Below are 14576 nucleotides of genomic sequence, written 5' to 3'. Positions count from 1 at the left end.
AAGTGACAGACAGACATACATGTGTACTGTTAATGTTCACTGAGAAGATGTTGGTTTCTTGTAGCCTTAATGGTCAAAAGCTACATATGAATATAAGAGGTATACAAATTTTATTTTTGCGACTGTTTAGTTTCTTTAAACCATATACAGAAAAAATAAAACAGAAGGGTTATAAAGAATATTATAATCCAGCAGACGCATGAAGTTACTCTGCAAAATCTATGTAAATCAGGGTATGTTTTCTGTGAACCCATATCGTTATTTTGACATTTTTCAGAATTTGTGAATAATTTTATGAAAAGATTGGAGCAGGATGCCTGATTGACAGTTTAAAGACTCAGAATGCTTAAATAAGCTCCAGCTGAGCTCTTTTCCAGTAAAGTTTGATAAACAAAGAATTACCGGAAGTTATTTGGGATCTGTCTGTTATTTCTAGGATTACTTTTGATGAATTTATGAAATGAAGTATGTTTGAAATCTATGCACGAAAGAACATAAGCACTATACAATCGTTTAAATTTTTTCTTTACAAAACAAAGAAAGTTACATAAATTTTACATACCTCGGCGATACGGTCGAAACGCGCAAACAAATCATTTAGAATTTTGACAAGCTGCTGGGCGGATGTTTTACTCGCTAACTCAGTGAAACCCTGTAACAAATATAGAGAGACTTTTACAACAACAATCGATAGCTTGAACTGCAGATATTAATTACTTCCGTAGTTGTTCTTTTTTGTAAATATCACAGACGGTTGATAATTAAAAATTTCAGGGTTTGGATGTTAGGCCGAATCTAGTATTTTGTATCCCTTAATGAAAATCGATGTGAAGGATTTTGAGGTTCAACAACCTTTTTATGGTCGAGAAGGCAAATAAACTACCTCATGAGACTGAAGCCATTATACCCTTCAGCTTTACGCTATGTACCTATATGAGTCCGATCTAAACAATTTAAATTTTCTTCGATACAATTCTATCAATTATTCTGTTTTTTCCCATTAGTCCCCAATCACCAGAATTAAAAACTCATAATTTTCTCTTTATGTTCACTACGTAAGTTAACGCTAAAGAAGATGAGTGAGTTTTCTTTTGGTTAGATTTCAGATTTTGTTTAGTGTGGCAACACTAATAATGAAACATGGGTTTATAAATAACTACCACTCCTGCCTTGGGTAATTCTATCAGCTATGGGTCGTTACCAAGAATTTAGTCTTAAAGGTTAAAAGATACTGTTAATAACTACCGTGTGAGCGTCATGTTAAGGTCTCCGTTTATTAATGCGCTTAAAACAGTTACATTGTCCTTATGTGAGTACATTCTGGTCTCTCCTATCACGCGTGCCTTCACTCTCCCGCTTTAGTCAATTTTTCAAGCCATGATAGTTCTCTTAGCCTACTCCGTTTATTGCACTCTTGATTATTGATGATGTCAGCTTTTATTTAAAGAGGGAAAATGCATCCTCTCCATTAAGGGATTGTTTGTTTGTGAGTTTTTTCAAGCTGTACTATCGTTTACGGTTTTAATCGGGTAAACTGTAAGTGCCCGTCGTATAAACTATAGTACACAATTTGTCAATTTAAATTAATTTTATTACTAATATTAATGTTTAAAGAGAATATAAATTCTTTTATATCACAAAAAGTTCCAAATGTCAAACATTATGATAACAATTGAAGGCATTACCTAAATATCAAATGTGTCTACCGATAGTAAAATGATGTTTTGCTTACCTTGATATCCGCGAATAGTATACTGACATTATCCATTGGGTACACGTAGAGTTTATTGAATTGTGTTTCGACGGTGGGATCGGTGCCTTTATACATTTCGGCGCGTATTTGATTGTTCACAATGTTCGGCAGTACTGTGTGAAAGTAAATGCACAATAGTTTAAGTTATTTTTTTGTATTCTTCTGATGTATTATTTTACCACAAATTTAAATATATTCAGCAAAATGTATCTTTAAAATAAATAATATAATTTATACATATAAAAACGCAAAACTTTAACTTGCCAGAAATTGCTGAAGAAAATGCATAAGACAAAATACAAGCAGCGCTGCCAGGTAAAAACTCAAGTGCCCAAAAGTATGCCACATTTCTTAATGATATTTGAGTAGTTTTACTCATTTGCACAAAAAAGTTGTGGGAAAAGTTTTCCAAATGAACTAAAAAAGCGAAACCCATTTTACTCTGAGTGATAATTCGGTGATTTGGATGTAGTGCTTACAAAAAAAGATTTACGAATACCTTTAAATGTAAAGCTTGGGAAGTTTTTGAATAAAATTTATAAACTCAATGCGTTATCTTACCTAACCTATAATACTATTAAGGACTTTTAATACGAAGTATTCATGTGTGTTCGTGTTGTTTAATTAACAGCGGACATATGTAGATACACGTATTTAGAAAAAGTTCTTTGGCACGTTTGAACACAAGTAATTTTAGGGCAGTTTTTGAAATACTGTGTTATGATGAATATTTTCTTTAATAGTAAAGTCTCAAATCTGGCATACTATTGATATTGATTATATGGCAAGTATTGTTGCTAAAGGATGCTAACTCATAGCCGCCATTATGAACTGAAATCGAGGTTGGCTCTGCTAAGCCCCATTTCAGTACTATTCAATAACTTGAATGGGTTTCAATATATCTCTTTTAATCAAATGATTAGATCTAGTCACAAACAAACCTTTTAAACAGTTGCTTTCAGTAAGGCCTTAGATTTGAAATTGGCATTTCAAATTAAAATTATATTTCAAAATGTTGGAACCAAGTTAAATTTTTAATACCAAAAACATAATAAAAAATTGATAATATGTGCAATAAATAATTTCAATGTGTAAGTTTGCCGACTTAGAGTTGAATATAATGCCTTTATACGGTTCGTAGTTCAAAATGGTAGAACACGAAATATGTAAGCGCAAAAAAATGCAAATTCAAAAACAATTTTTTTTTAATTTCTAATTATAAACTTAATTTTATGATTAGAAGTCTTAAAAAACTTGATTTTGACTTAGTAGCTTGTATGGCAGCTATACGCTATAGTGATCCGATCGAAACAATTTATTCGGATATTGCACAGTTGCCTTGAACGATAACTCATGCCAAATATCCTGAAGATATCTCGTCAAATGAAAAAGTTTTCATATAACCATTTTATTTCGGTCGTTCAGTTTGTATAGCAGGTATATGCTATAATGATCCGATATTAGCGGTTCTGACATATGAGCAGTTTCTTGAGAAGCATAGGACTTATGCAAAATTTCAGATCGATATCTCAAAAATACTAACCCGCGTATATAAAGACATATGGACTCAGCTCGTCATGCTGATCATTTATATATATATTTTATGGGGTCTCCGACGTTTTTTTCTGGCTGTTACAAAGTTCGGGTATTGGCGTTTCAACAATAACATAACCCTAATAATTTCATGTAAAACTGCATTAACTTAGAAAGCGAAGGTAATTCGATATTTCAGTTTGATTTACGAATAAGAGGGTAATCGATAAGCCGATCAAGTTTAAGCTTTGTGCGAAAATTTCTTAAAAGCAACACTGTTCAAGCACTTATTAGGAAACTTGAAGATTATCATAGGGAGGCGTTCCAGTTGAATGGTTATTTCAATTGGTCTGATTAGGACATGTGAACTTTACAATAAAGAGCAAAAAGATAAATAGTTGAGAAAGGATTTGGGGCGTATTTTTCTGAACTGTTGGATATTGGACAGTCGAAATGGTTTTACTGCGGTTTTCTAATAAAACGATATTTTTGATTAAATAAAAATCGCAATAATTAGACTGATTACTGGAATAAGTAATTTAGATTTTATAACGGCTTTTTGGTTGACAAATTTTAGTAAATGGGTAACAACCACTTTTATGAAACCCCTAAGAATGAGGGTTGGTATGGTGTGTACCTCAAAAAATTATTAAGATACAATTTTCTCTATTTGTATTTATATATGTATTTTATATAACAAATATGAGTTTCCCTAAGTTTTGTGGACACAGTGCGTATAAAAAATGATGTTACTTCCAGATTTAATGCCCACACCAACACAGATTTACATAATTTATTTGTTACTCACTTGAGTCCAGCAACTTCTGCGTTCGCTGCAACTCCTTCTCCGACTCCTTTTTGTGTTCCATAGCTTTGTGTGTTTCAATGAAAGCAAGGCGCTGCCCACGATCTGTCAGATACTTGGTGTACATGCCAGCCACATTAATTGCCGTGTACAATATGAAGTTGGCGAATACTTGAAATGCAATACAATCTGGTTGCTGACAATATAACGAAGCACAAATGGAAAGGTAATAAAAAACAAATCGTAAATAATAATAAATATAAAATTCGGAAAGCCTTTGGCAATTCCTCGCTAAAATTATAACAATAAATATGACTGCAAAACACTTTGTAGGTACTTTCGAATATAAAAAACTATTTTCAAAAGCCCACTGACAGCGCGCGCTATATGCAATATAATAGAATAATAATAATAAGGTCGACTGTGAAATTGACATTGCGCTTTTGCAGGTTACGTACTTCTCTTCGCCTAACTTTAATTATCGTAATTACGGCCAGATGACAACTGGCGGTGATGGTGCCGCCGACGACGCACCACTTCAGTGGCAACGGCAGCATTGCATACGGCACAAATATCACGAACAGGATGTACCAGACCAAGTATTCGCGATACGTGAAGCCTATACCTTCGCCAACGAAACCTGTGTGGAGAGGTGCAATGAAAAGAACGAAATGAGAAAAAAGAAATAATAATAACAATATTAAAGTCTGTCGAAGGAAATTATGCGAGAGTATCTACTTATATAAATATGTACATATGAATACAATTTGAACGAAATGGCGCATATTACTTGTGTTGTGCCAAGGGACAGTTATATACCGCTGCAGCGGTATTTATTTGAGGTTACTACGTTGAAGTTAAATCGTAAAAAATTATGACTAAATAGTTAAAACGTACGACAACATAGTGCATGTGGCTAGTAAAACAGCAACGAAGATCTAGAATAGAAGGGTTTCTTAGTAAAAATTAGAGGCCTACTTGTTCAGAGGGATATAAACTTATGGGAAAAATAATATGTGTGCGTTTAGCTTGTACTGTTTTTTGCCAAATGGTGTTGTAATTGTAACTTTTTTTTGATACCGTTACATTTTTACGATACTCGTTCGATATCGGCGGTACCGATAAATGAACAGCACAGATCTTTATCTGAAAAACTACAGACAGACAGACGGACATGGCTAAATTGAGTCAGCACGTCATGCGGATTTATATATACAATTTATATGGTCCCCGGCGTTTTCTTACTACAGGCGTTACAAACTTCGTGGCGTTTTCAGGGTATGTGTTCGCAAAACTTCATATTAAACAAGTAATGAAAGGCTAAGTATTGATGATATTACGATATGAGATTAAGACCAAGGTCGAGACCAACACAAATCATGTTCAGCACTAAACCATTAATATTATAAGGTTTATTATACTTATATTATACTAAATAATTGTATATAGTTTTGGTATTAAGCTAAAGTATATTCAATATTATACGTTCAGGTAATTACGCTAAGATATTTTACATGTTGATCGATGCATACGGTATAAGGCTAACCGGAAGTTTGAAAAGTATTTATTAGGTAGATGGGAGATAGGTGTAGTATTAGTATTGAACCGAATTTGATCAATTTTTGGCATTACTACATATTATTAACAGAAAAAGATGCTCCTTGAGTTTCATTAAGGTACCTGACATACCATCAACAAAGTATAAGGAGTAAAGTCAACCTGATGTTTAAAAATCCTCATATTAGTAAAATGCGGGCTAGGCAAGTTTACATCTTATTTTATCCATTTTAGGCATAGTGATGCACCAATAAGAGAAAAACACTCTCATTCAATTTAATTAAGATAACTCACATACTGGCCGATATATGAGATATAAAGTCGGCCGGAAATTCGAACATTTTTAATTAGGTACATGGAGCTGGAAGTATTGACTATATTCCACCCATTTTTGACATACATACATACTATTATCAGGAGTGGATTCTCTCTTAATTTCATTTGCAATCACATTGACTGCTATTTTCACATTTCCGACATCTGGAGGCTTTAATAGTTATGGTTCGATTTTGACAACTTTTAGATCTGAGATGGCATACCTTAAAGGCAGTATTTGTACAAAGTTTAATCCCTATACATTGATGTGTTACATGGGAAGTAGGCGTGGTTGCAATCCGATCTCTCCCATTTTCGCAGTATAATATGGTAATGTAAAATAATCTTATGTTGTTAATCTTAGTTGAAATTAGTCAAGTAGGTCCGAAGATATGTGATTTCCCCTAAATGTATGCGGTGCCACGCTCGTCATCCAATTTTGACACCTGCTCTTATAAAGCCCTCTTGTGCCATCCTGGTTGTAAAATTTATTGCACTTTTAGTAGTTTTTGTTGGTAGGGATTTGTCCTAAGCGAATACAGTTTTATGGTATACATACCTATATTAAATTAGGTTAAGGAAAAAAGTCCTGAGAGAGTTTTTTGGAGAGCATTCAATTTCTTACAAAATCTATGAAACAAGATATTCTTCAAGTAGTTGGAAGCGAGATTTGATAATAAGAAAAAAGTAGAAGACTTTAATGCGGAAGACCCTCACAATACAATTACAATTTAAAGCTCATACTTGGAGAGACTTTATTGGAGGTGGACCTATCTTTCAGAGTAGAAAGCAAAAATATAATATACATATATGCAGTAAAAATTTGATAGTAAACGGATCATCATTTGTCTTCGATTAATCACTGCAGCAAATTCGAAAAATGCTTTTTTAAGAAAAACACGTTTAAAGATCAAGTGATAGACCTGATTGAAATAAGTGGCTATAGTTTAGAGGCCTGAAACTCAAAAAACTTGACATATTCATTTAGTGCAGTATTTTTAAAGGTATAATACACTATGGAAATATGAAAAAAATAAACTTCTTTTCAAAATTTCAAGTGCTCCTTAACTTTCGTCTCGGTTGAATACAAACCGAAACAATCAATTTTAAAACAAATAAACACTTTTTGGCATTACGAAATTAAATAAGTTCAATTGAATTTGTATTGGATGTTGTCAATCTAAAAAAGTGGACTTGTCAGAGAATTAAACAGTTGATGATTTTATAATGAAAATAAATTGTAATAAATATCGAAGTGGACTTTAACTTTGATTTGTCTTAAAACGAAGATAAAACATGCATCGTTAGCATACGAACCCCTCGGAACTTTCAGCTACCAAGAACGAACAAGTAGTGATTATTGAATGCTTTTTTAAAAAGGTGTTTTATGAACGGAAACGTTTCGATTTTTGAGCACGTTGTCGAATGGTACAGTCTTTGACATTTGTAAATATAGTCTATGGTATAACGAAAAAGTATTCCATTTCTTGAGTGACGAATGTCGGTTGTACTATACAATAATCTGCATATTTAGCGTTTTAATTTTTGATGTACTTTGCTTCCCCCTTTGCATTTAGTATGTATTTTTTCGGACAGACCACCACCAATTGAGAAACAGCAGTTAGGGTTGTTGACTAGCTTTTTTCTACATACCTTAAAAAGTTGTAGAACGTTAACAACTCAACTTAAATTTTGACAAATTGGCTTGTAATTAATAGTAGCATTTTGCATGTGACAATAACGTAAAAACCCTTAACCAAACTAAGCATTTATTCCAATAAGAATTTATTTGTTTAACATTATTTCACTTAATTAGTATGTTATGATACTTATAGTTTAATGTTTTTATCAAAAGAAAAGGTAGGATTATATTTTCACAACCTTTTTAATATTTTATAAATTAGTGCCAACCTTTTAAAAAATATTTTAAAACTGCGAACATATATTTTTATTATAACTTATTATAATTTATTGTTTGCGTTGTCACTATCATTGAATTTTGTAATGATTTTATTGACTCAAAAATCTAACTACTATATGATTGTTGTTCAAAGAGAGACACTCGCATGACACGTATCTTAATATATGCCTAAAATAACATCATCAAAATGACCTACCTTGTATATTCATTAGTGCCCACGTGCACACCGCTGCCCAATGTAAATAGTTGTTGGCGAAGCATCTCCAAAATCCCAAACAACATATGCCCACATTGGCAACAATACAACAAACAGACCAGGTAATTGCCGTAGCCAAATTCACTTCGCCATCGCTATAATACGTAAACGTGCTGTTACTGTTGTTTTGCTAAATGAAAATAGACAAACACGTAATTTTTAGAGATTTTTGACATGATGCCTAACTGCATGTATATATCCTTATATATATGTACATATGTATGTGTGAGGATGTACAAGAGCTTAGCCAAGTTGAAAAAAAAAACTTTTATTCTCAGTCAGTTGTTGGCATTTTTATTCCTGTTTCCTTCCTAGTGCCCAATCATTTAGTTGATAATAGCTTACGTACTTGCAACGAGCTAATGGAAAGGCAAACAGCTGTTTGGGTCATGTGATTCGGTGACATGTCGTTACGTGCAAAAATCTGTAATTAAATTTGTTTCAAAGCTGAAGAAACATGACTCCTAACCTCTGTGGATAGCTTTTTTTTTAAATCCAGTGCGAGTTTTCACAAATAGTATTGGAGGGTTTATTTTTCGTTGAAAACTAGTATTTTAAGATTTTTCTGATGACATTAACTTCAAGCCATTAATTCTTATAGATCCGGTAAAAAATATAATAAAATTCCGTTATATCTATGACTTTCTCCATACACTAGTCGTTTGAAATTTCTAGATCTTTCCATACTCACTATTCGTAGAGAAATGCTAGACATAATACAAGTATTCTTAGTGAAATTCCTCAATTAAACAGTTAGCTGCTGTTTTCCTTGGTTTGAAGTTAAATTTAATATCCCGGCTCGCTTATCGAGGCAGTTTAGAGCCTTACTGTAGATCATCTTGTAGATCATGTTATGCACTAAAGAAACCTTTCCGCCGCATAAGTCATGATTTTAATTCTTATTTCCGCACATTTATTAATCTGACCATCTTTCAAAACATAATACTATATAAGACTATATGTAATATTTTCTCTTATTGAATAAAATCGTAAAAAAATTACTATATAACGTAATTTTAAATCTTAGGTGTTGAAATTTTTGTTTCTGTGGCTGAGAAGTTTTGGGTCTCACCGCTTAAAAAACTTCCTTGCCTTTCAGTATTGTTTCAGCAGTTAGTTGGATTTGTATAACATCCGATTACTTAACATGAAATAGAATATTCTCCAAAGGTATCTCTCTTAACTAGCTTAATAAATTATAGCTACCAAGCCTAATAAAGAAATTTTCAAAAACTGAACATAGCGAAACTGTACAGGTTTTTTGTACCTTCATCCAACTAATTATGGATCTTAATTGAAACAGGACATAATTAATAATACAACCTAATTAGTATTATCTGTTTCATTTTCACTTGGTACAGACGCTTAATTAAATATAATAGTATTAATAAGTAGAAATCTTTTGCATAAGTATGTGAAACATGAATGGTTAACGGGTGTTCTTAAGAGGTTTTCATGATTACCACAAAGGATATGGTCGGTTTCTCAAAATTGAGTTGTAGGGCTCTAGAACTATTAAATATTAGTAGATAGAAATTGTATGTAGACATAATTCATACCTTGCGCAATTTGAAATACCTATTTTAGTGATATTTACATCTTGCCCTTCCTGCCCTGCCATGTATTACTTTTTAACCAAACATATATTATATTTCAATAGAATCACTCTTTTTGAGAAAATATGACCTTTTTATAAAATTATCTACAAAAGCATTCATCTCTCCAATTTAAGTAATAAATGTAATAAATATTTTCGAAATTCATCTGCTTACTCACCACTTTGCCATGCTGTTTGCTCTCTTTAGTGAACCAAACAATTGCCAGCGTCACTTTAAGCATAAAGTCAACCAGATTGACAATGATCAGTGATTTTTGACGCTGACGATGCGTGTACGTTAGGTACGAACGCTCCAACGAATGCTGCTTGAATGAGTTCGTAAGGGATGGACATAATATGCCCTTGACAACGTTGGCACTCTTGAAAGCCGCATATGTCTGATTGTTAAGTGGCCGCGGTTCACATATAGTCTTGCCCTCCTCTGCTTCACAATCTAATGACATAAGCAGGATGTGACAGAATTGACCGAAGTTGTCCGGAAATTAAAGAATTTCAATTAAGTGCTTGCACGGCAAATTACACATTGCAATTATAGTACATATGTGCACATTTAGGTCGATAAGCTTCGTTTAAGTAGTTCATTACAAGGTATTGCACTTATGGGAATGTGCAACCTTGTGGATGATACATCTGACTTTATTATCTTACCATAATTGCTCGTATTGCCAAAGATGCTGCAGCTTTCGGTGCGTCTTTTCGGTCCAAGTTTCATTCTCTGCTCTACGATTCGAACGGATTGCACACGCAGCGGTGCGTTTTTAACAGCCCTCGCGCGGTCAATGTCCGTTGTGGGTCGCTTCGTACTGACAGCGCATGGCTTGGTCGCTGTAGCGGAGGGATATGAGTTGGCTGTACGTTGATCATCCATTGATTGTGCACCATCGCCAGGCAGGCGCGGTATTTTCGACATATCGGGAAGTTGCTGCATGCAATATAATAATGGATAAAATAATGCAAAGATTTTAAATATTGAATTGCTAAAAGTTAATTAATACTTTGTTTTCTCGCATATTAGTTTACATTGCGATCATCCTAATTACTGTGTTTACCTACCTTCACACGCAATATGCTCGAGTCAATCAAATCCTCATTATGTGCCTCAGCTATTACAACTCCATTGCGATCCTCGGTTTGTGCTGCGGGATTACTGAGACCGCAGTCGGTTTCATCGTCGCCACCTACGCCACTATCACCGTTATCCGTTATATCGAGCGTTGAATTTTTCACGCAAACTCGCTGACACTTAGGGTCATCGTCGCCGTCATCGTCTAGTAGTTCGTGCTGAGCCAGCGGAGGTCGTTGAAGCTCAAATTCGTTGCTGATAGTTATGGCATTTCCGCCTGAACAGCGCCGCCTTTGAATTGGTGTGATACTTTTTGTTGTACTGTGCGTGCTCTGATTACTTTGTCTACCTTGTTGTTGGCGTTGCAGCGCCAGCGGTGATTGGCTTAATGTACGTAAATGTACTTCCTCGCACACCAATTTGTCGTCCATGCTGCGTTCTTCCTCGGAACTGAAAATTTACAAATACGAAAATTCGCTAGTCAAATTTAAGAAGAACATGGGTACAGAATTGTATAGATATGCACATAATATGTTATGGTTATTGAGTTAATTTTTTAAGAAAATATACCATAAAAAGTCAACCAGTGAAGCTTGCATTCTGTAATACGTTCGGTATATGGCGTCAAGTGTATAGTTTCATCCCTTTCTTGTACCACACTGTACTGTACACCTAAAAAAACATTCTCACCTATATTTATTAGGTAGGGGAAAATCTATTTTGGATGAATGCCAAAAAATCAGGGAATCCCCAAATGGTATTCCGTGGAAACTTATTAAAACCTAATATTACACATATAAACTTTCGTTGACCTTGGTTAAATAGTGCCACGACTGAGCTATCTGGTAAAAGTCACACACAATCCTCAAGAATAGTATTCATTGAAATCTATTAAACACCATTATATGACCAAAACCTTTTCAAATAATGCGAAGCAATCTTTTCAACTAATTATATCGATGATAAGTTTTATAGAACAACTTGCTCCTTGGTTGTCATTGATTCAAGAAAATAATGTTTCTTCTTTGATCAACTATTTGTGGGATTACCTTGCTAATTTATAATTTATGCGAATTACATCTGCTAAAGGGGCCGCCAAGTCGAGGTTGCCGCCATCAAAACATTAGTTGATCCACTGCTCCTGAGCGCATCGGCCTTTAGGGAAGTGACTATGCACTTCGATAGTAGAGTGGCAATACTAACCCTAAACTTTATGACCGTGCGTGCGAGGCTGGTTGAGGACTGCCTAACTATAACGGATGAGTTGGCAAAGAAGGGCACTTCACTAGGAGCTCAGTTGTCCTCCTGCGGCTGTTATTGAATAGCTGGGCCTGCCAGGAGTTTGCTGAGCATCGGGCAACTATAGGTACCTGTGCGGTCACAAGATCCTTCTGGTCCAAAGCCAGTCGCAAGAAAATCAGTGAGCTCTTTGCTCTTAGTGATGATGCGTTTTTCCTAATTGTAGCGGTTATAACAAGGCACTTTGGTGACATTTAAAATCTAAATAATGAAGGTTTTTTTGGCTTTCAAGTGCGATAGTTTTTTGCGATTAGTGTTATAAACTAACCTAACTACGATTATTTTCGATCGTAGAAAAACCATATCCAGTTAAACTTTAACTATCCAAATTTTAAAAGTTACTTATATTTTTAAAGTAAGTATATTAAACCAACTGATTATGTAATGGCAATAGAAATTGAACAACTTTGTATTAATAATGAGGGCATATGAGTGCTTTACCCCATTTAAAAGACATATTCATGTAAATGATTTTTTCATAATATTTATACTTTCAATTATAATAAAATATTTTTTAATGTTCTAAGTTGTTAAGTTATACCTTCTGAGCTAGTATCTTATAAGTACATGCATATATTAGTTTAGAGATTATCACGTAAAATAATATACATCATTCCCAACTCGAAGCACACAAAATTTTAGGCGCGAACATATTTTACTCAAGATAAGTGCTTATTACCATTGTCAGAGTGGAATGTATCAGATTTATGGTACCATTATTTAAATTAGCTGTCAGTGGTTGTGACATTGGACAAACAAGAACAAGATGACACTCATGTTGTCTCGATAGGCGAGCGTGTTGACACTAGCTAGCACTCACAAGAATTCACAAGTAGTATTCATCAGCACAGTGGTTCATGATCTGATTTTACTTTTTAAAAATTTTTTTGTCAAAAATGTATATAATATTATTGAATATTTATATGCATGTCACCTAAGACTATAAATCTACGTGACATGTTGTTATACAACTTCGAAAAAAATACTTACCTTTAAGAAATTAATTATCTCATTTTGAAAGCTCAATAGTGCCCTGTGGTTTAATGTGTTCTAAAGAAACTAAAAGATTTTATTAAAATGGAATATTCGATATTAAATCAAGGGGAAAAGACGGTCGTATTGAAGGTTGTGAATTTAGTTACACTTTGGAATAGTGTTGCCAGCTTGAAAAAAATAGTTTATAAATATTACAAATTGTGTCATACGATAATTCGTTTCAGAAAGCCTTTGGCTAACTATTGGGATGACATGTAATTTGGTCATACTTTTAAAAGAGTTGTCGAGGTTGGGTAAATGAAAACTGAACAAATATAATTGGCGCGAAATTTAAGAAATTTTCAGCGGCCATTAGAATTAAGACGATTTCACTTAAGCAAGTATTTGAATAGAGTTGCCTCCTATTGACGTAAGGTTGTAAATGTTATAAAATCTATTTAAATGTATTTGATCAATAACCGATCGGTAGGCTTTTAATGTAGATGTCTTAATGACTGTTGATCTACTGGAGGTGCGGTACTTTTTCTGATGTCTCAAGGATTCTAAAAAAATTTTGTCGCAAAAATATTGTTTACATATCTCAAATGCAGATTCTGTGTTGATTTGTGTAGCCCCGAATTGCTATGCTTAGCATAAACCAGCATAATTATATCCCTGAGGCTTGCAAAAGTGCTTAATCGTGCACACTTTGTAACAATGTAAAAAACTGTGCGAGAATTTTAAATATTGTATAAAGTATACCATCTATTACCCGCGGATAAAGCCGCAAGGAAATCGCTGTCGTCATGGTAATCTAATGTTGAGCACAGTAATCGAATAAGTGTATAGATTTTATTTATAGACTTCTAATGGAAGCGCTACCACTCCAGCTTAACCGAATTTGTTTGAGAAAAATATGTAAGTAGCTCTACGCATAATACAAATGCGTATATTTATACATAAATACACACGCATATACATACATAGGTACATTAATAATTACATAAGCCGACTTGTCGCATTTGCTTACTGTGGAGATTCCATCTGTAGATTATTGATTTGTATAGCTACTCAATATGCCCCATTATATCAATGGCTTCTTTTTATACACACATGTACTTAAAGTTATAACTATGTATATTTAATGAAGAACTTTGAAGCATCTTTTCATACATACATGCATATGTATACTTTGTGTTCGCGTGTTCTGAAGAGCGCACTTGATTTTTGTTCAGATGACAAGTTATAGCAGAGATGATATAAACAATAAATATACAGAAGATATGCATATGCTTCCTAAAGGACCCTCAGAAAGTTTTCAGAGCGCTGTAATTAAGATTCAGCAGATTCTTTTGAGAGGCTGTTGTTCTTGATATGCTACTCCTAGTGTCGAATTTCTTTGCGAAGAATTGCCTATATTGATATACATACATATGTATATACTATAAATTTATGTGCCGACATGTGTATGTTTCAAAATT

General features: G+C 33.8%; 1 protein-coding gene across 3 annotated transcripts in view; it reads right to left on the bottom strand.

Annotated features, from left to right (window-relative positions):
* Ac78C (adenylyl cyclase 78C) overlaps nt 1-14576 on the bottom strand; it is a 112466-nt gene that overhangs the window by 20745 nt on the left and 77145 nt on the right. For all 3 annotated transcript variants that reach the window (XM_070111128.1, XM_036362632.2, XM_036362644.2), the window contains exons 3-10: nt 10812-11271; nt 10407-10680; nt 9917-10191; nt 8081-8270; nt 4550-4731; nt 4095-4287; nt 1733-1866; nt 563-652 (exon numbers count right to left, since the gene is read on the bottom strand). In XM_070111128.1, the coding sequence (XP_069967229.1) occupies nt 563-652; nt 1733-1866; nt 4095-4287; nt 4550-4731; nt 8081-8270; nt 9917-10191; nt 10407-10680; nt 10812-11271 (1798 nt within the window). The remainder of the gene's footprint in view (nt 1-562; nt 653-1732; nt 1867-4094; nt 4288-4549; nt 4732-8080; nt 8271-9916; nt 10192-10406; nt 10681-10811; nt 11272-14576) is intronic.

The sequence above is a fragment of the Bactrocera oleae genome, chromosome 6 (assembly GCF_042242935.1).
Source record: "Bactrocera oleae isolate idBacOlea1 chromosome 6, idBacOlea1, whole genome shotgun sequence".
In the NCBI taxonomy this organism is placed as follows: Eukaryota; Metazoa; Arthropoda; class Insecta; order Diptera; family Tephritidae; genus Bactrocera; species Bactrocera oleae.
Note: the sequence above shows the minus strand (reverse complement) of the source record. Positions and strands in the feature narration are given on the sequence as shown.